We start from the raw sequence: 17,269 nt of genomic DNA on the forward strand, positions 1-17,269 counted from the left end.
CTCGGTATAAAAAAACCATTCTCAAAGCACAACATTTTTACATTTTTTATAAAATGTAATTTTGAATTTAGTAAAAACCTTTTAGATGATACCCTATAAAATAATTATAAAAAATATTTTGAAACGAAAATTCTGGAATTCATCTTTAATATTTATTTCGAATTCATTTTGAAAAGGTTTCAAAATTTTGTGTTTCCAAGAAAACTATTCCTGATCACATTTAAATTGTTCCAGAAATATTATGTAATGATTAAAATAATTATTATCAGATATTCTAAGATGATTAATCTAAAATAGTTAAAATATAATTTTAAATTATGCATTCTAAATACTACCCAAAATCTTAATTTTAAAATATATCCATTTAGAATATTTTCAGAATGTGTAATTTGAAGAAGAAAAAAAGTAATATACTCTGAATTACATTTTCTGAATTATTTTTACTGCAGGAAAGTGGATAAAGAAAATATAAATACACAGGAATTAATCAATTAGGCAATGGTTAAGTCCATTACTGAGTGAGCTTAGTATATGTTATATTTAGAAACAGCAAGAGATATATTTGAATACTTATTTGAGTAAAAAAAATTATAATAGCAGACAATATTTTCTTCATTCAACAGTGTTGCATTGAGGTTATATCTCAGTCATTTAATTTATTCTCATCCCTTAAGTATAGTCTGTAAATTGTGCCTGATTAATTGATATCTTTTAATTATCTGTATTAACATGCAGAAAAAGATGTGATTTTTCCAAAATGTGTTGAAAGAAAACTTGGGGAAATTATTGAAAATGAGTCAGAGACAGCAGTTTCATTGTTATTCTTTTATTAACTCTCAACTTACATAGCAGGGAAGTTATTAACCAAAAGGTCTTTGGTCTCTGCAATTCAAGTTAGGACCATATGTGACCTTAAAAGTGTCACAGTATCTCTTGTAAAACCCTATCCTATCACCTGAAGCTGGAGTAGGACCTTTCCCACATTCAAGCCCACCATTGATGATGTTGGTGATGACACCAAAACCTGGGGCTCTGTTAGCTGCCACGTCAGCAGAAGATGGGGTCCACCTGTTAGTGATCACATCATGGCATGAGGGCTTATTACCCTGTGGGGTCATCCAGAACCATAGGGCTGTCTTGAATGATACCACTGCATCTCTTGCCACCAAGTCTGGATTGTTTATCAAGTCCACTCCTAGGGCTCTTCCAGCTTGATTATAGTTGTAGTTGCTGTTTCTCAAACAACATCAAAAATTACATTCTATTGCATCAAAAATCTCTTTTCATCAACCACAACTTTCGATTTATTCAATGTACTTACTGTGTCAGTTGAATTGGCCCTCGACCATAGTATGATTTTCCTGCGGGACATGGTGCATTCCCATCACAGTACCTGTTGGATTTATCTCTTTCTGTCACAAAGCAATAACCCCATGCATATGGTCCATCTGGCGAAGTTGGTGATCCTCCTGTATCACACATCACATCAAACATGTTTTATTTTTTCAACAACATCTAAACAACAATAGCAATATATTGGATTATGTAACAACAATAACTAAGTTGTGTTTAGTAAAACCTGTGGTTTCATGAGATGTTTGAGCCAGAAAAGCTGCAACCTCCCTCTTACGAGTGTTGGAATCACCCGTGGTACCAAACGCACCATAGGATCTGGCAGCAGTGATAAAAGCATTGTAGCTGTAGAAACCCTTGCCCTCACAAGCTTGATCATTTCGGTGTTTTAGTAATTGCTCAAACAGAGAAGCACTGATTACACTTCCAACATCATCACCAACAGCACTTCGAAAATACGATGAGGTTACTAGGATATAGGCTAATAACGCTAAGGCAAAAGTGTGTAATTTCATATTTGCCTTTGTTTTGTGTTATGAACTAAAGGGTGTGTGTGTTAGCAGGTGAGGCTAAAGGGTATATATATAGTATCAAATTTCAGCGTCTTTCCCTCGATGTTTGTTCTTAAAATACGGTATGTGATGGCATCTTTAGAAAACAAGCGGTGGATTTTGTTATAGTTCACACTATTTAGCGGTGGATTTTGTTTAGTTCACACTATTTTTCATCTCATTTATGAAAAAAGGATTTAAAAAATACTCAATCCACTTGCATTTTCAAGAAAAGAAAGAGTGAAAGACAGAGAGTTACGGAGTAAAAGTCAGCTGATTGTGTTTTCGTTAGTTTTTGAGAGATTTAGTCGTGCTTGTGGAACTTTAGGTGGAAGAGACTTCTTCGGTGCTCTTCTTTTTTCTCTCCTTTAAACCATTGTTTCATCCTCTAAATATGAAAATAAGATATGCTAAAGAATGGAAGGGAGAGGGACAAAGAGGTATGGAGTGAATGTGAGTTGAGGATAAGTTAATAGATTCAAATAAAGAACACATTGTGTGAGTGTTGCTACTTCACAATGTTTTCACTAACCACGGTACCTTTCACTAACACAAGTCAATTCCACTACTAATATGCTCTGGAGCATGATGATCAAAACTTCTTCCTTGAATTGCATGTCACATTCTAAATTTAATTATTTCACACAAATAATTTTTAATTTTTTTTTCCGCTTCAATTTATGTGTGGGCCAGACCCACGTATAGTTGGCCAGGCCGACGCAAACTTTGATTTCACTTTTTTTATTTTTATTTTGTTGACCAGTCAAAGATATTACATCTGTGTTTTTGTCGGTCAAATTGATGCATGCATGTGTTTTTGATACATTTGTGTCGGTGTGGCTGAAGTCACTGGCAACAATATTACGTTCCTTTTTACGTCGGTCTAACGATCTTCGCATTCATCTCACATTGGCTTGGCCATGCAAATTGTGCCGCTCGTGATAGTAGACGTAAAATGTACTTTGCTTCTGCGCTATTTTAGTATGCTACTTGACCGACGCAAATTTAACATGTTTTGGTCAATTTTGGTTCATTTGCGTCTTTTTTTTTCGACAAAAATACACTATTTTCTTTGTAATGGTTTATGAAAATTTAAGGATTATTTCATATTATGAAAATTTTCTCTTATACTCATATGCTAAATGGAAAGAGAAAATACTAAAAAAATGTGTCAATGCCTTACATTTTTATGCTAAATGGAAAGAGAAAATACTAAAAAATTGTCAATGCCTTACATTTTCAAGGAGAAAAAGAAGGAGAAATAAAGAGTTTTTTTTTTATCAGCAATGAATGAATAAAATTAAAATGGGACACTTCAGGGGTGTTCCAACCCGTATACATAATACAGATGCTTCTGGTTAAGATAAATCTCAAGTACCGGCTAATACATTTAGAGCACCCAAAAACTACTGCATAAAGCATGGGCATAACCTAACAAACTACTAGGATCAAAATTGCCCTTTCCAACACGCTTCAACCACAACCAACAAGTTTATGGCTGCATCTCCATTGAATGGAAGGAAAGCGTTTAACCATAAGCAGTTTTCAGAAGAAATCAGATTCAAAACACAAAAGATTATGATAGCAGCTCACCAGCCCAACATTTGAGAGCCAAAACCATATTCCACTAGCACCTCTCCTATTCTACACTTTAGACCAGTCTTAACTCCAGAGCTACCATCAAGTGGATTCATTTAAAGGCATGACAAACGCATCAATTGCGTTTCGACATAGCATTCCATCCTCACATCCCCGAAACCCCTAAAACTACACCTGCGTAATGATCATAAAACCTGCACCTGCATAAGGTTCATGAGTCCAGCTCCAACAAACATCCTAGCTCCACCATGAGACTGCTAATAGAGTTGGTACCTACAGCTTCAGATTTGAGATATTCCTCATGACCAGCACTCATCACCAACAACAGTTACAACAGCTTTTAATCATGTTCACCAACATGACAGAGCACCTTACCAAACCTCCTTCATCTCAGTGTCATCCCTTTAGCCTGTCACGCACCCTCATCTTGATCGTGAGCACAACATCTTACTTGCAGTTCTTTAAGACTAAGATTGTCCAGTAATAATATTATGGATGAAGTGTATTGTTAGCATTGTGTGCGTACAAACACTAACTGCCAGTCACCCAACCCATCTTCCAGACCATACACTAGTTACACACATCCTAGCACATAACAGAAGTTGCCTCATACAAACCTTACTGGACTTGAATCTGCACTCATCAGTGAATACCTACAGCATATCATAGCCCCTTCTTGCAACGTTTCCCCTTCAATACCATATACCTTCCTCCAGATTCAGGACCACATCAGATCAGATATGCGCCCATTAAAATATCTGTAGTTGGGCCAAGATCATAACTCTCAATTAGGGGGCATCTTAGCCTTTTCAACCCCTCACCAGCCTGGCTAAGCTCCCTCGACATCCCACTAACGCCTCCACCCTTGTGAGAAATAAAGAGTTATGAAAAAAAATATTTGATTACGTTCTTTGTCGCATTCATGTTCCGTTTCTTATATTTTATTCTTATAAAGTAAAATATTTTGATTTTAGTTAATATGTATTATATATAATTTTCTTGTTTAGGGTTTATAATTTTCATGTTAGAATTTTCTTGTTTAATAAAATGGCAAATACCATCTAAATATGTCAAATTCTTCCTGCACCATAGCATTTTTTTGCACTTTCATATTTTAAAAAATACTTAAATTGTTCATTCCGAATTTTATTTTTTCTATTTTGAATTTTACAATTTAAAATATAAAATTTATATTTTCAATTAGAAAATTCAGAATATAAAATTTGCATTATAGAATTTGTAACATTTATTCTTAATTTAATAATTTGGAATATAATTTTTATATTTCGAATTCTAGTATCTGTAATACATTTTTTTCTGCTTCGAAAGTGAAGGTAGGAAATTGTTGCGACGGTGATGTTGGACATGGGTCATAAAAGATTGGGCAACTCTTCATGATAAAAAAAAAGAGAGAAGAAAATAGGTGTTTTCTTCCTAAACCTCCATAGATCAAGAAAAAAATTATTTAATTAACCATTAAATTTGGATTATCAAAACTAAAATGTATTTTCAAAATACTTTCTAAATTCTATAATTCATAATGTATTTTTTTAAAACATATTTTAGAGTCTAGAAAGTATTTTCACAATAAAAAAACATGAATAAAAAATAAAATAATTTTGATATTTTAAGAAGTATGTGAGGCTGGAAGAATATGGAGGTGCAGGAAGAAAACACACAGAAAATAAAGATGTCCAAAAGGAATTACCCAAAATAAATTACAAATGAATTTTGCTTCCAGCACTTCCATAATTAGTAAACTACACCTTCAAATTAAGACAAAAAAAATATTAGAATATCCTTCCTCGTGCATCATGTTGCTTTTAGCTTCCTCCCACCTACAACTTCATTCTACATATGGCGTGAACTATTGGATTGTTTTATAAGCTATCATTTACATTTTGCAAAGCTTGTTCAGGAAATTCTTTTATAGAAAGGTCATTTCGAAACTCATTTCATGTGTTATGTGTTCTGAAAAATTATGTTAGAAAACTCATTTCAGAAGCTATCATTTACATTTTGAAAGGCTTTTTGTGAAAATTATGTTATGAAAAACTTGTTATAGAATGCATTTCTTTGGAAAACTTGTCCAAAAAAACTTACTATGAAAAGTCTTTTTTCCAAATATATCATATGTATTTAATGTGTTATGAAATACTTGTTTTTAAAAAATTATTTTAAAAATTCTGTTACAAAAATCTTATTTTGTTATAGAATATTTTGGTAACATATAATCTAAAAGTCACTTTTAAAAATCTTAAAGTGCTGAGGCAAGAGTTGTTAAATCGGTGTAATTTGACTTGTGCAACACTTGTTTGCCTATAAAACACAAAAGGAAAAAATGACAAGTTTTGATTATGTAACATGTAAAAATTAAGCGTTGTCAAAATAGTTTTAGGATAATTGCTTTTTGCATTCAATATTTTTGAACCTACACCCAATATGATTATGTGAAATGATAAAAATATATTTTTTAGTTTTCAAATAAGAGAAAGTGCATAATAAAATACATTATGTATTGTGTATTCCATAATACATTTCCATATTTGAATTTGTGAAACACTTTTTTAATTCCAGAATCCCTTTTCCAAAATACATTCTCAAATTTTGTTTTTCAAATGTATTTTTTTAATTATGAAATTACTTTTTCTGAAATGAAATTTTAATTTTCCAATTTTATTACAAAATTTCATTTTCCGAAACATAAAAATATATTAGTAAGGAAATAATAATTATCAAATTATACGCAATTATTGTATGTAATTATTGTACGATATTGTACGCAATTAATTTAATAATTATAGAATCCTATGATTAGTAGATCCCTACCTAATTAGCTTGTAATTTTGAGAGAGAAAGTCTTCATACACTTGTATATATTTCTTAAACACGGAATGATGTAAATACACATAAGAGAATAAAAACATCTTTATTTTTCTTACCATCTTATATAATTTTCTTATGTGGTATCAGAGCACCGGTGCTCTGACAGCCGCTCCATTCTTATTCATTAAATAAGAGAGATCATGTCTGGCAAAGAAGGCACCAACGAGTCCGATAGAAATCTCGTACAAGGCTTCACTGCCGAACAAATTCAGCAATTGGCAAAGACTATTTAGTCGCTCAACAATAACGGTAAAAGTGACATGTTTGTTAGCGCTGCAGATATGCTTGCCCACAACTCATCTATTAATTATGCTTTTACAAAACCATGGATTTTGGATAGTGGAACAACCAATCATATTGCATCTGATTCACAATTTTTTACACACACTTCATCATCATTTATTCCAAATGTTAAGCTGCCCACATGCTCAACTGCACCCATCTCATCTACGGGCACAATTAAATTCAATGGCAATATCATTCTCAAAGATGTTTCTTTGTGTCGTCTTTTTTCCACACGGTTGCGTTGGCTACAGGGAGTGATGGAGTATGCCTTCATTCGATTTGCGTTTTCTTTGGAGGAATGGCGGAATCATCAATTAAGGAAGATGAACAAGGAGCTCACGTAGATTTTTGGTTTCCTTAGAGATGCATGCTAGGTGTGGAGAGTAAGTGGTGAGGCCATCTCACTTGGAATAGGTGAAAGATGAAGACTAAGTGTCTATCCTAGGGAGGTAGGAGACAATGAGTGAAATTGGCAGCAATTCACTCTTCATTAATCTTACCCAAATCATGAGCCAAGCACCTCCTTTTATAGCAATGGAGGGCCAGAATTACAAAGCCAAATTCAAATGAAAATGAATTTGAAATTGGCGCCTAATTGTACTTAGCACATGGAGCATATTTAACATGTGATGGAAAACGTTTAGCACATGTAGCATATGGAACATGTGGAAAATGTGTACTCTTATCCATGACTTAATCATAACCGGCCTTGGTTAAATTAAGTGTTTTAGAATTCCTAATTTAACCTAGGTTGGTTTTCAGGTGCCAAATTTCATCTAAGGAAAAATTACAAATAAAATTTCCTACTCTACTTTGACAAAAATTAAATCCTAATCTACACTAGAGTTATGGCATTTTAAACATATACAAGAAGGTTTCCCTGCCATCAGTAGAAGTATTCCAGTTTTCCTAAATCTTCTTGGTCATGGCTCTAGTGGTAGGCCCGAATCTTCTCTTTGTTAGGCCTCTTCCATCATCCCCTCTCTCTTGAAGAGGATTTGTCCTCAAATCCAATGCTTCTTCGTCTTCATTACTTCCAAAAGGAGTTAAATCAATGACATTAAAAGTATCATGTACTCCGTACTCCGCAGGCAAGTCAAGCTTATATGCGTTATTGTTTATTCTTTTGAGGATTTGGAAAGGTCCATCACCCCGGGGACTAAGTTTGGACTTCCTCTTAGTTGGAAATCTATTTTTCCTAAGATGAAGCCAAACTAAATCTCCTTCTTCAAAGATTATCTCTCTCTTCCCCTTATTGCTATGTTTTATATATTTCTCTGTTTGCTGTTGTATTTGTTCTTTAATCCTCTCATGCATTTTCTTAACAAATTAAGCTTTTGTCACTCCTTCCTTATGCACAAACTCTTGTGGATTTGGAAGGGGCAACAAATCTAAAGGAGTAAGAGGATTAAACCCATATACAACTTCAAATGGAAAAATATTAGTAGTTTTATGGACTACTCTATTGTATGCAAACTCAATATGGGGAAGATACTCATCCCAAGATCTATGGTTACCCTTCATGACTGTCCTAAGCATAGTAGAAAGAGATCGATTTACAACTTCCGTTTGACCATCCGTTTGAGGATGACAAGAAGTTGAGAATTGAAGTTTAGTTCCAAGCCTTTCCCAAAGGGTTCTCCAAAAATGACTTATAAATTTCGGATCTCTATCCGAAACTATGCTTCTAGGTAGTCCATGAAGTCTTACCACTTCTCTAAAGAAGAGTTTGGAAATATTATTAGCTTCATCCACCTTGTGGCAGGGAATAAAATGTGCCATTTTACTAAACCTATCCACAACCTCAAAAATGGAATTAAAACCTCTTGTCGTCCTAGGAAGTCCTAGAATAAAATCCATGCTAATGTCTTCCCATAGAGCACTTGCAAAAGGTAAAGGAGTATAGAGTCCATGAGACATTGTTTTAGATTTAGCTTTTAAACATGATATGCATCTAAAACAATGTCTTTGAACGTCTATTCTCATATGTGGCCAAAAGAATTTTCCTTTTAAAAGCTCTAGAGTTTTATCAACTCCAAAATGGCCCATGAGACCTTCTTCATGAGATTCTTTTACAAGAAGTTGTCTATGTGTTCCTTGAGGTATGTAGAGTTTTTCTTCTTTAAAAAGATATCCCCTAGACATATAAAATCCTCCTTGTGCTCTATGTTCACTTTTAGCAAAGATGGATGCAAAATCCTGATCTTCTTTGTAAAGTTCAATTATGCTTTCAAATCCAAGAATCTGGGCTCGAAGTTTTGAAAAGAGGGCATGTCTCCTTGAGAGAGCATCAACCACAATGTTTGTACTGCTCTTCTTGTATTTGATAACATAAGGAAATTGTTAAAGAAATTTCATCCATTTTGCATGTCGTTTGTTCAACTTATGCTGACCCTTCAAATATTTTAAAGACTCATGATCACTATGAATGACAAATTCTTTAGAAACTAGATAGTGCTCCCAAGTTTTTAAGGCCCTCACAAGTGCATAAAACTCTTTATCATAGGTGGGGTAGTTGAGGGTGGCACCATGGAGTTTTTCACTGAAATAAGCAATTGGGTGTTCACTTTGCAACAACACTGCACCTATGCCTACTCTCGATGCATCACACTCTAGCTTAAAAGTTTTTGCGAAATTTGGTAAAGCTAGAATGGATACATTAGTTAGTTGAGCTTTTAGCCTCTTGAAGGCTTGATCTTGCTTCTCGGTCCAACAAAATGGAGCGTCTTTCTTCACTAACTCATTGTGTGGTGAAGCTAGACTTGAGAAGTTAGGCACAAATCTTCTATAAAAGCTTGTTAAACCATGAAAACTCTTAACCTCTCCTACATTTTGGGGAATTGGCCATTCTTGGATGGCTTTGATTTTTTCGGGGTCAACATGTACCCCATTTTTGTTAACTATAAATCCTAAAAAGACTACACTATCAACAAAAAAGTACATTTATCACTATTAGCAAACAAGCTATTGTTTCTAAGCACTAGGAGAACTTCCCTAAGGTGACTTAGGTAGGCTTTGGCAATACACTAATATATCATCAAAATAAACTACCACATGTTTACCTATACAATCCCTTAAAAGACATGATTCATTAGCCTCATAAATGCGCTAGGTGCATTAGTGAGTCCAAAAGGCATCACTAACCACTCATATAGTCTAAATTTGGTTTTAAAAGCGGTTTTGCACTCATCACCTTCTTTAATTCTGATTTGGTGATATCCGCTTTTAAGATCAATTTTAGAAAATATGGTGGACCCATGCAACTCATCAAGCATGTCATCTAGTCTTGGGATTGGATGCCTATACTTGATGGTGATGTTATTGATGGCTCTACAGTCACAACACATTCCCCACTTGCCATCTTTTTTTGGCACCAACAAGACAGGTACAACACAAGGACTTAGGCTCTTTTGAACCCAACCCTTCTCCAACAAATGTTGTACTTGTGATTCTATCTCCTTAGTTTCTTCAGGATTAGTTCTATAAGCTGGTCTATTGGGTAGATTGGCTCCCGAAACTAAATCTATTTGATGTTCTATTCCTCTAAAAGGGGGAAGTCCACTAGGGCCTTCCTTAGGGAATATGTCATCAAATTCTTTTAAAAGTTCTTTTACTTGAGGAGGTAGAATACAAGTCTCAGTAAGTGTGGCAGTGCATGCAAGTGTTCCTTTACAAAGCAGGAGGCCGAAAGGTTGTTCAAAAAGAAGTATTTTTCCAATTTTGTTTTTAAATGTTTCTTCCTTTTGAATAACCTTGTGGGAAGGAACACTCTTCTCCCACGCCTCTTTTTCCCTAAGGGATTTTTCTTGATTTTCTATCTTTTTTTCTTCCTCCCTATTTTGCTTCATTTGTATTTGATCTTTTACCACTTGTGAATGTGATAAAGGACAAAGTACAAACTTTTTTTCTTTGTGGGTGAAGGTAATCTCATTGGTAAGACCATTCTGTATAGTTTTCTCATCAAATTGCCAAGGTCTACCCAACAAAATATGACAAGCTTCCATGGGAACTACATCACATAAAATTTTATCTTTATAGTTTTCCACAGAGAATTTGACTTTCACTTGCTTATCTACAGTTAATTCCCCATCTTCATTTATCCAGTTTAGGATGAGGTATTAATAGTAGATTCAACTTCTCAACCATTCTAGTGCTACAACATTTGCAGCAGGAGCCACTATCCACAATGAGAGAACAAACATTTTCTAAAACTTTACATCTTGTATAAAAAATGTTCTCTCTTTGTGTCTCTAGGTTCACGCTAGATTGATTGTTGAGGGTTCTTCAGATCATCATTAACTTCCCCTCACATGGATATGCTCCCTCACTATTTTCTTCTTCTATCCCGCTAGGTTCATCGTCATGGTTGCTATATTCATCTACCCCTCTTAGGAACATAGTTTTCTGATTTGGACATTGGGCTTTTACATGACCTCTACCATAACATTTGAAGCATTTGACATCTTTACTGCGGGTTAGTGGGGTTAGCGCATCCTTTTCTATACTCTTGGGAGTTTCTCTTGGTTTTTCCTTTGGTAAGCTTTCCTCCCTTTTATACTCCCTTTTAGGATAAGAATTAGAGTATGAGCTTTCTCTACGACTTGATCATTTTCTCAAATTTTGTTGTTCACCTTTGATACAAAGTTGGATTAAATCATTCAAGTCTTGGTAGGGCAAAAGTTCAACTCTATCTCTAATCTCAAGGTTAAGTCCACTTAAAATTTTTGCTATGGTGGTGGGTTCAAACTCCCTAATTGAGTCTCTTATCATATATAATTCCTCTACACTCATAGTCTTTTGTTGGAGTCTTTGGAGCTTGTCCATTAACTCCCTATTATAATAGGAGGGAATATGGCGGCGTCTTAAGTCTCCCCTAAGATCATTCCAATACTCTACGGGAGGGTCCTTATGAAGACGCCTATCTCGCTCAAGGGCGATCCACCAATACATAGCATTACCTTGAAAACATAGGGTGGCTAAGGGTACTTTTCTCTCTTCACTGACATGGTTGCAAACAAACAATTGTTCTACCTTCATTTCCCAATCTAGATATGTTTCTACATTTTATTTTCCATAGAAATGAGGTAACTCTACCCTTACCTCCCTTGGACTTTCTTTTCTTTCCTTTCTAGCTCTCCTAGGTTGAGGTTGATAATACTCATGCATTCTAAGAATTTTTTCATCATATGAATCAATCAACCTAGAGCTAGATGCTTTTGAAGATCTTTTTGATTTTGTGGCGTATTCACCCTTTTCTTTAACAAGTTGTAACTCTTCTTCTATTTTAGCAAAGTGAGCATCCCTTTCTTTTAGTAGGGTTTCATGTTGCAATTGTCTATATGAATGTGCTTAAAAGTCTCTTGCTAATTGTTTCAAAAGAGTTTTGGTAGACTTTCAATCACTTTCATTTGGACTTGAAGAATGAGAAGACATGTTAAAGTTGTGTTAAAAGTTATTACTATAAAAAAGATAGGTTGAGTAATGTGGGTAGATTCCCAGGAAAGGGAGGTGGATCACTTGGATCACTTAAGTGCCAAGCCTTTCCTAGCCATATTCTATCCCTCAACACTTTCACAAACCTTTCTCTAAGTAATTCACTTAAAGCACAATCAAGAATGAAAACACTATTTTGATGCAAGAAAACAAAATGCAAAGCAATAAACAAAAACACAATTAAAGATTGCTAACTAGAAAGCTTTAAACTAGACGTATCCTAAGGTGAGGCTTCTAAGCACTTAGAACCATTGAAGACACATTCACCGTCTAATGCGCAATTAATCCACTAATTTTTCAAGGTTTAATACAATCACAACTCAAAGAAAATACAATGAAAAATTGGATCACAACTTTTTAGCAAATCCTATTCTATGCACTTCTTTCTTTTTGGTACTCCTTTTCTTTTTGGCACTCATTCTTTGTGTATGTGTTTAAGCTCACTTGTTGTTGTCCTCTTGCTCAACCTCTTAAGGATATTCAACTTGGTATTCAAATTTGCACCTATTTAAGTGAGAAAGCTCTCACCAAAGATGTTAGCTCCAAACTTATCAACGCTCCTTTAAAATTCTCCCACCAAGAAAGAGGTCAACAAAATTTAAAGCAACAAAAATTCAATTTGTAATTGGACTACAACAAAGAGAGTAGGTATATGACATAACTTGAAAGAGTAATTGAATGAATATGACAAACAAACAAAATAAGGCACTCAACAAAAGGTGGCACACAAATTGAACCTAAAGAATGACACTAGAATTGGATTAATAAAACCAAAACAGTACTACTGAAATTTTGATGTATAAAATGCGTGACTTAAACAATTTATGCTGAGTTGACCAATTTAAATTTGAATTTGATATTTAAATCACAGACATTTCAAGATCTTAGCTCAATTTTGGCGCTGGAATCACACCAAAACAATGTGCTAATTAATTGTGATAAAATTTTCAAATTTGTTGCCACTTCATCGTTTTTGTTCGCGCTAGATTGCACACTGTTTGTTTTTGATTTATCATTTTTTCTGTATTTTTAATTTTGTTTCAATTTTTTTTTGCACTTTTCTTCTAACACTTCAATCTATTCAAATCTAGAGTTTCACAATTTTTTTTCAACGAAATTAATTTTCATAAACAAACTCAGCCAGCACAATTTCAAGAAACCTATTATGGAATTAAAAACAATACTAATAAACTTCAAAGACACAATATAATGGATGTATAGGAACTTGTATGGATCTAGCACACAAGTATGAACTCAAATCTAAAAGTTAAAATGCACCAAAGGTTCAAAAACAGAATTATAAAACTGTACTCAATTTTAAAATCAAACAACCAAAATTATCAATAAAAGGACTACATAAAATTGATGACATTTTAAGATGCACATGACTTGACAAAACATATATGGATTCAAAAATCAAAATGACTCAAACACAATTAATATGAACCGATTAAATTTGCAAGAAAGACTCAAATCCTGCAAAATGAAAACAACAACACAAAAACTCAAAGGAATCCTACACAAAATTGAAATTAGAAGCTCAAGAACAATTTGAACACATTGCACCGATTGGATTTGTCCAAACAACAACCAAATCAAAATTAAAATTAAAAAACAACAAGACATTAAGGAAACAAGATAAACAACATGGAATTAAGACAAAAACAGAATTAAAATGAAAAAAGAAGGCACACTTAGCTCTTGAAGAACTTAGGCTCAAGATACCACTTGATGGAGTATGCCTTCATCCGATTTGCGTTTTCTTTGGAGGAATGGCGGAAGCATCAATGAAGGAAGATGAAGGAGCTCACGTAGAGTTTTGGTTTCCTTCGAGGTGCATGCTAGGTGTGGAGAGTAAGTGGTGAGACCATCTCACTTGGAATAGGTGAAAAATAAAGATTAAGTGTCTATCCTAGGGAGGTAGGAGACAATGAGTGAAATTGGCATAAATTTGACAACAATTCACTCTTCATTAATCTTACCCAAATCATGAGTCAATCACCTCCTTTTATAGTAATGGAGGGTCGGAATTACAAAGCCAAATTCAAATGAAAATGGAGCACATGAAGCATATTTAACATGTGATGGAAAACTTTAGCACATGTTGCATATGGAACATGTGGAAAATGTGTACTCTTCTCCATGGCTTAATCATAATCGGCCTTAGTTAAATTAGGTGTTTTAGAATTCCTAATTTAACCTAGGTTGTTTTTTAGGTGCCAAATTTGGAAAAATTACAAATAAAATTTCCTATTCTACTTTGACAAAAATTAAATCCTAATCTACACTAGAGTTATGGCATTTTAAACATATACAAGAAAGTTTCCCTGCCATCAGTAGCAGTATTCCAGTCTTCCTGAATCTTCTTGGCCATGACTCTAGTGGTAAGCCCAAATCTTCTCTTTATTGGGCTTGCATTTGGGCTTGTGCTTGGGCCTCTTCCATTAGGGAGGATGATTGGCTCGGGTAAATAACATACAGGCTTATACTACATGTCCCCTCTTTCAAACCAAGCCCACGCATCACAAATTTCGACCGACCATGATTTATGACACAAGCGCCTCGAAAACCCTTCTCTGGCGTGTCTACAACTTGCATCTTCATTACTATCTATCAGTGAAAATCTGATTCCCATTCATAATAATTATAGTATTTGTCCCAAAGATAAATAGACAAGGCTACCCTTTCCTTTAAGCACAATAAGATCTCATTCTTCATTTAATCTATTGCATTGTGACATTTGGGGTCCTCATAAAACCCCAACTCATTTTGGAAATCGTTTTTTTTTCTTACTATAGTCGATGACTATACTAGATGTACTTGGCTATTTCTTATGACTCACAAGTCTAAAACCCAACATTTATTAGAATCATTCATTACTTTTGCACAAAATCAATTTCAAGCATCTATTGAAACCATCCGCGTTGACAAGGGATTGGAATTTATTTTAATGCGTAATTTTTTTCTCAAAAAAGATTTTGAATGTCAACGCACTTGCGTCTACACTCCTCAACAAAATGGAGTAGTAGAATGCAAACACAGACACATTTTAAACACAACACGAGCCCTCCTATTTCAGTCTCATTTACCATTAGAATGTTGGGGGCAATGCATTTTAATCGCCACATATATCATTAATCGCTTGCCATCATCTTTACTAAAAAATAAATCACTTTTTGAGATGTTATATAATCGCCCACCTTCACTTTCTCACCTAAAAACTTTTGCTTGCCTCTGTTACGCAACTGTTGTTTCACCTAAGCAAAAATTTGATCTATGCGCTCGACAATGCATCTTCATTGGTTATCCTCTCAATAAAAAAAAGGATATAAATTATTTGATATAGATGCAAACACTATTTTTACAAGTCGGGATGTCACCTTCCATGAAAGTGTTTTCCCATTTTGCCAACAGTCCCAGACACAACCCTCACCTCCATTACAAGGTATTTTGCCTGCTATTGACATTGACTTACCCACTCCTGTCCAACATTCACTCGATCAACCTTCTTCTCCTACCCGTCACAATGCACCTGAACCTCTAGTAAACCAACCTTCTTCTCCTACTCGTCACAATGCACCTGAACCTCCAACAAACCAACCTTATTCTCCTACTCGTCACAATTCACCTGAACCTCCAGCAGACCAACTTTTTTCTCCCATGCCAGGAAGTCTAGCACCCATTACTGAACCTTCTCCAACTGACCTTCCTGTTCGACGATCTAGTCGCACATCAACCACACCTTCCTGGCTTCAAGACTACGTAATGGAATCCCAAGCCAATCATTCGACCACTGCCCAATCGGCCGAATGGAACCAGGTATCCTATGCATTATTTTCTTTCTAATTCACGATTTTCTTCTACACATAGTGCATATCTTGCTAACATCACAACCACCAAAAAACCTCACATTTATGCTCAAGTTATCCTTGATCCAAGTTGGCAAAAAGCAATGGACGAAGAGCTTTCCACCTTGCAGCTAAATCAAACGTGGACCTTGACACCGTTACCTGCTGGGCAGAAACCCATCGGATGCAAATGGGTCTATAAAATAAATTACAACTCAGATGGCAACGTCGACAAATATAAGACGCGCATTGTCGCAAAAGAGTACACTCAGATTGAAGGTGTTGACTATTGTGAAACTTTTTCACCAACAACAAAATTAACAACTTTGAGGGGTCTCCTCACCATTGCAACAACCAGAAATTGGTTTACTCACCAGTTAGATGTGCAAAATGCCTTCTTACATGGCACATTGCATGAAATTATTTACATGAACTTGCCACTCGGGCATCATTGACAGGGGGAGAACATTGTATGTCGACTCAACAAATCCCTTTATGGTCTCAAATAGGCATCCCAGACATGTGATTAAATTTGCAGGATTTCAACAATCCAAGATAGACTACTCTCTATTCACAAGACAAAATAACTCGTCATTTACTGTCCTTTTGATTTATGTGGACGATATTCTTTTGTCAGAAAATGATTTGACAGAAATTCAGCGTGTTAAAGACTGTCTATTACAACAATTTCGCATTAAAGATCTTGGAGACTTAAAATATTTTCTAGGGATTGAATTTTCCCGTTCCAAAGCTGGGATTTACATGTCACAAAGAAGATATGCGCCTGATATTTTGCAGGATACGAGACTCACAGGTGCTCGTCAAGACAAATTTCCAATGGAGCAATACCTAAAACTCACACCAGACGGTGGAGAGTTATTAAAGGATCCAGTCAAATACAGATGACTTGTGGGACGACTGATATACCTCACGGTTACTCGGCCTGACATAGTATTTTCGGTTCGAACCCTAAGTCAATATATATAGGCTCCATGGAAACCTTATTGGGATGCTGCAATTCGATTCCTAAAGTACATCAAAGGATCACTGGGACAAGGATTGTTATTGCCATTTGAGAACAATTTGACATTGACAGCTTATTACGACTCAGACTGGGGAGGTTGTCACACAACTCGGAGATCAGTATCTGGGTATTGCATTTTTCTTGGTTCCTCTATTATGTCATGGAAATAAAAAAAAAAACAGACAAACGTATCAAGATCATTTGCAGAAGCAGAATACCACGCGATGGCC

The 17,269-nt window shown here is 35.0% G+C and overlaps 1 protein-coding gene across 1 annotated transcript; it reads right to left on the reverse strand.

The window, feature by feature from the left end:
* Nucleotides 1-783: 783 nt before the first annotated feature.
* On the reverse strand, nt 784-1,915 carry LOC137811014 (endochitinase-like). Its single transcript, XM_068612561.1, has 3 exons — nt 1,580-1,915; nt 1,322-1,469; nt 784-1,230 (listed from the first exon to the last, which is right to left on the reverse strand). The coding sequence occupies exons 1-3, from the start codon at nt 1,866-1,868 to the stop codon at nt 861-863; spliced, it is 807 nt and encodes a 268-aa protein (XP_068468662.1). The 5' UTR covers nt 1,869-1,915; the 3' UTR covers nt 784-860.
* Nucleotides 1,916-17,269: the final 15,354 nt, after the last annotated feature.

This window comes from Phaseolus vulgaris, chromosome 2 (assembly GCF_000499845.2).
Source record: "Phaseolus vulgaris cultivar G19833 chromosome 2, P. vulgaris v2.0, whole genome shotgun sequence".
Classification (NCBI taxonomy): Eukaryota; Viridiplantae; Streptophyta; class Magnoliopsida; order Fabales; family Fabaceae; genus Phaseolus; species Phaseolus vulgaris.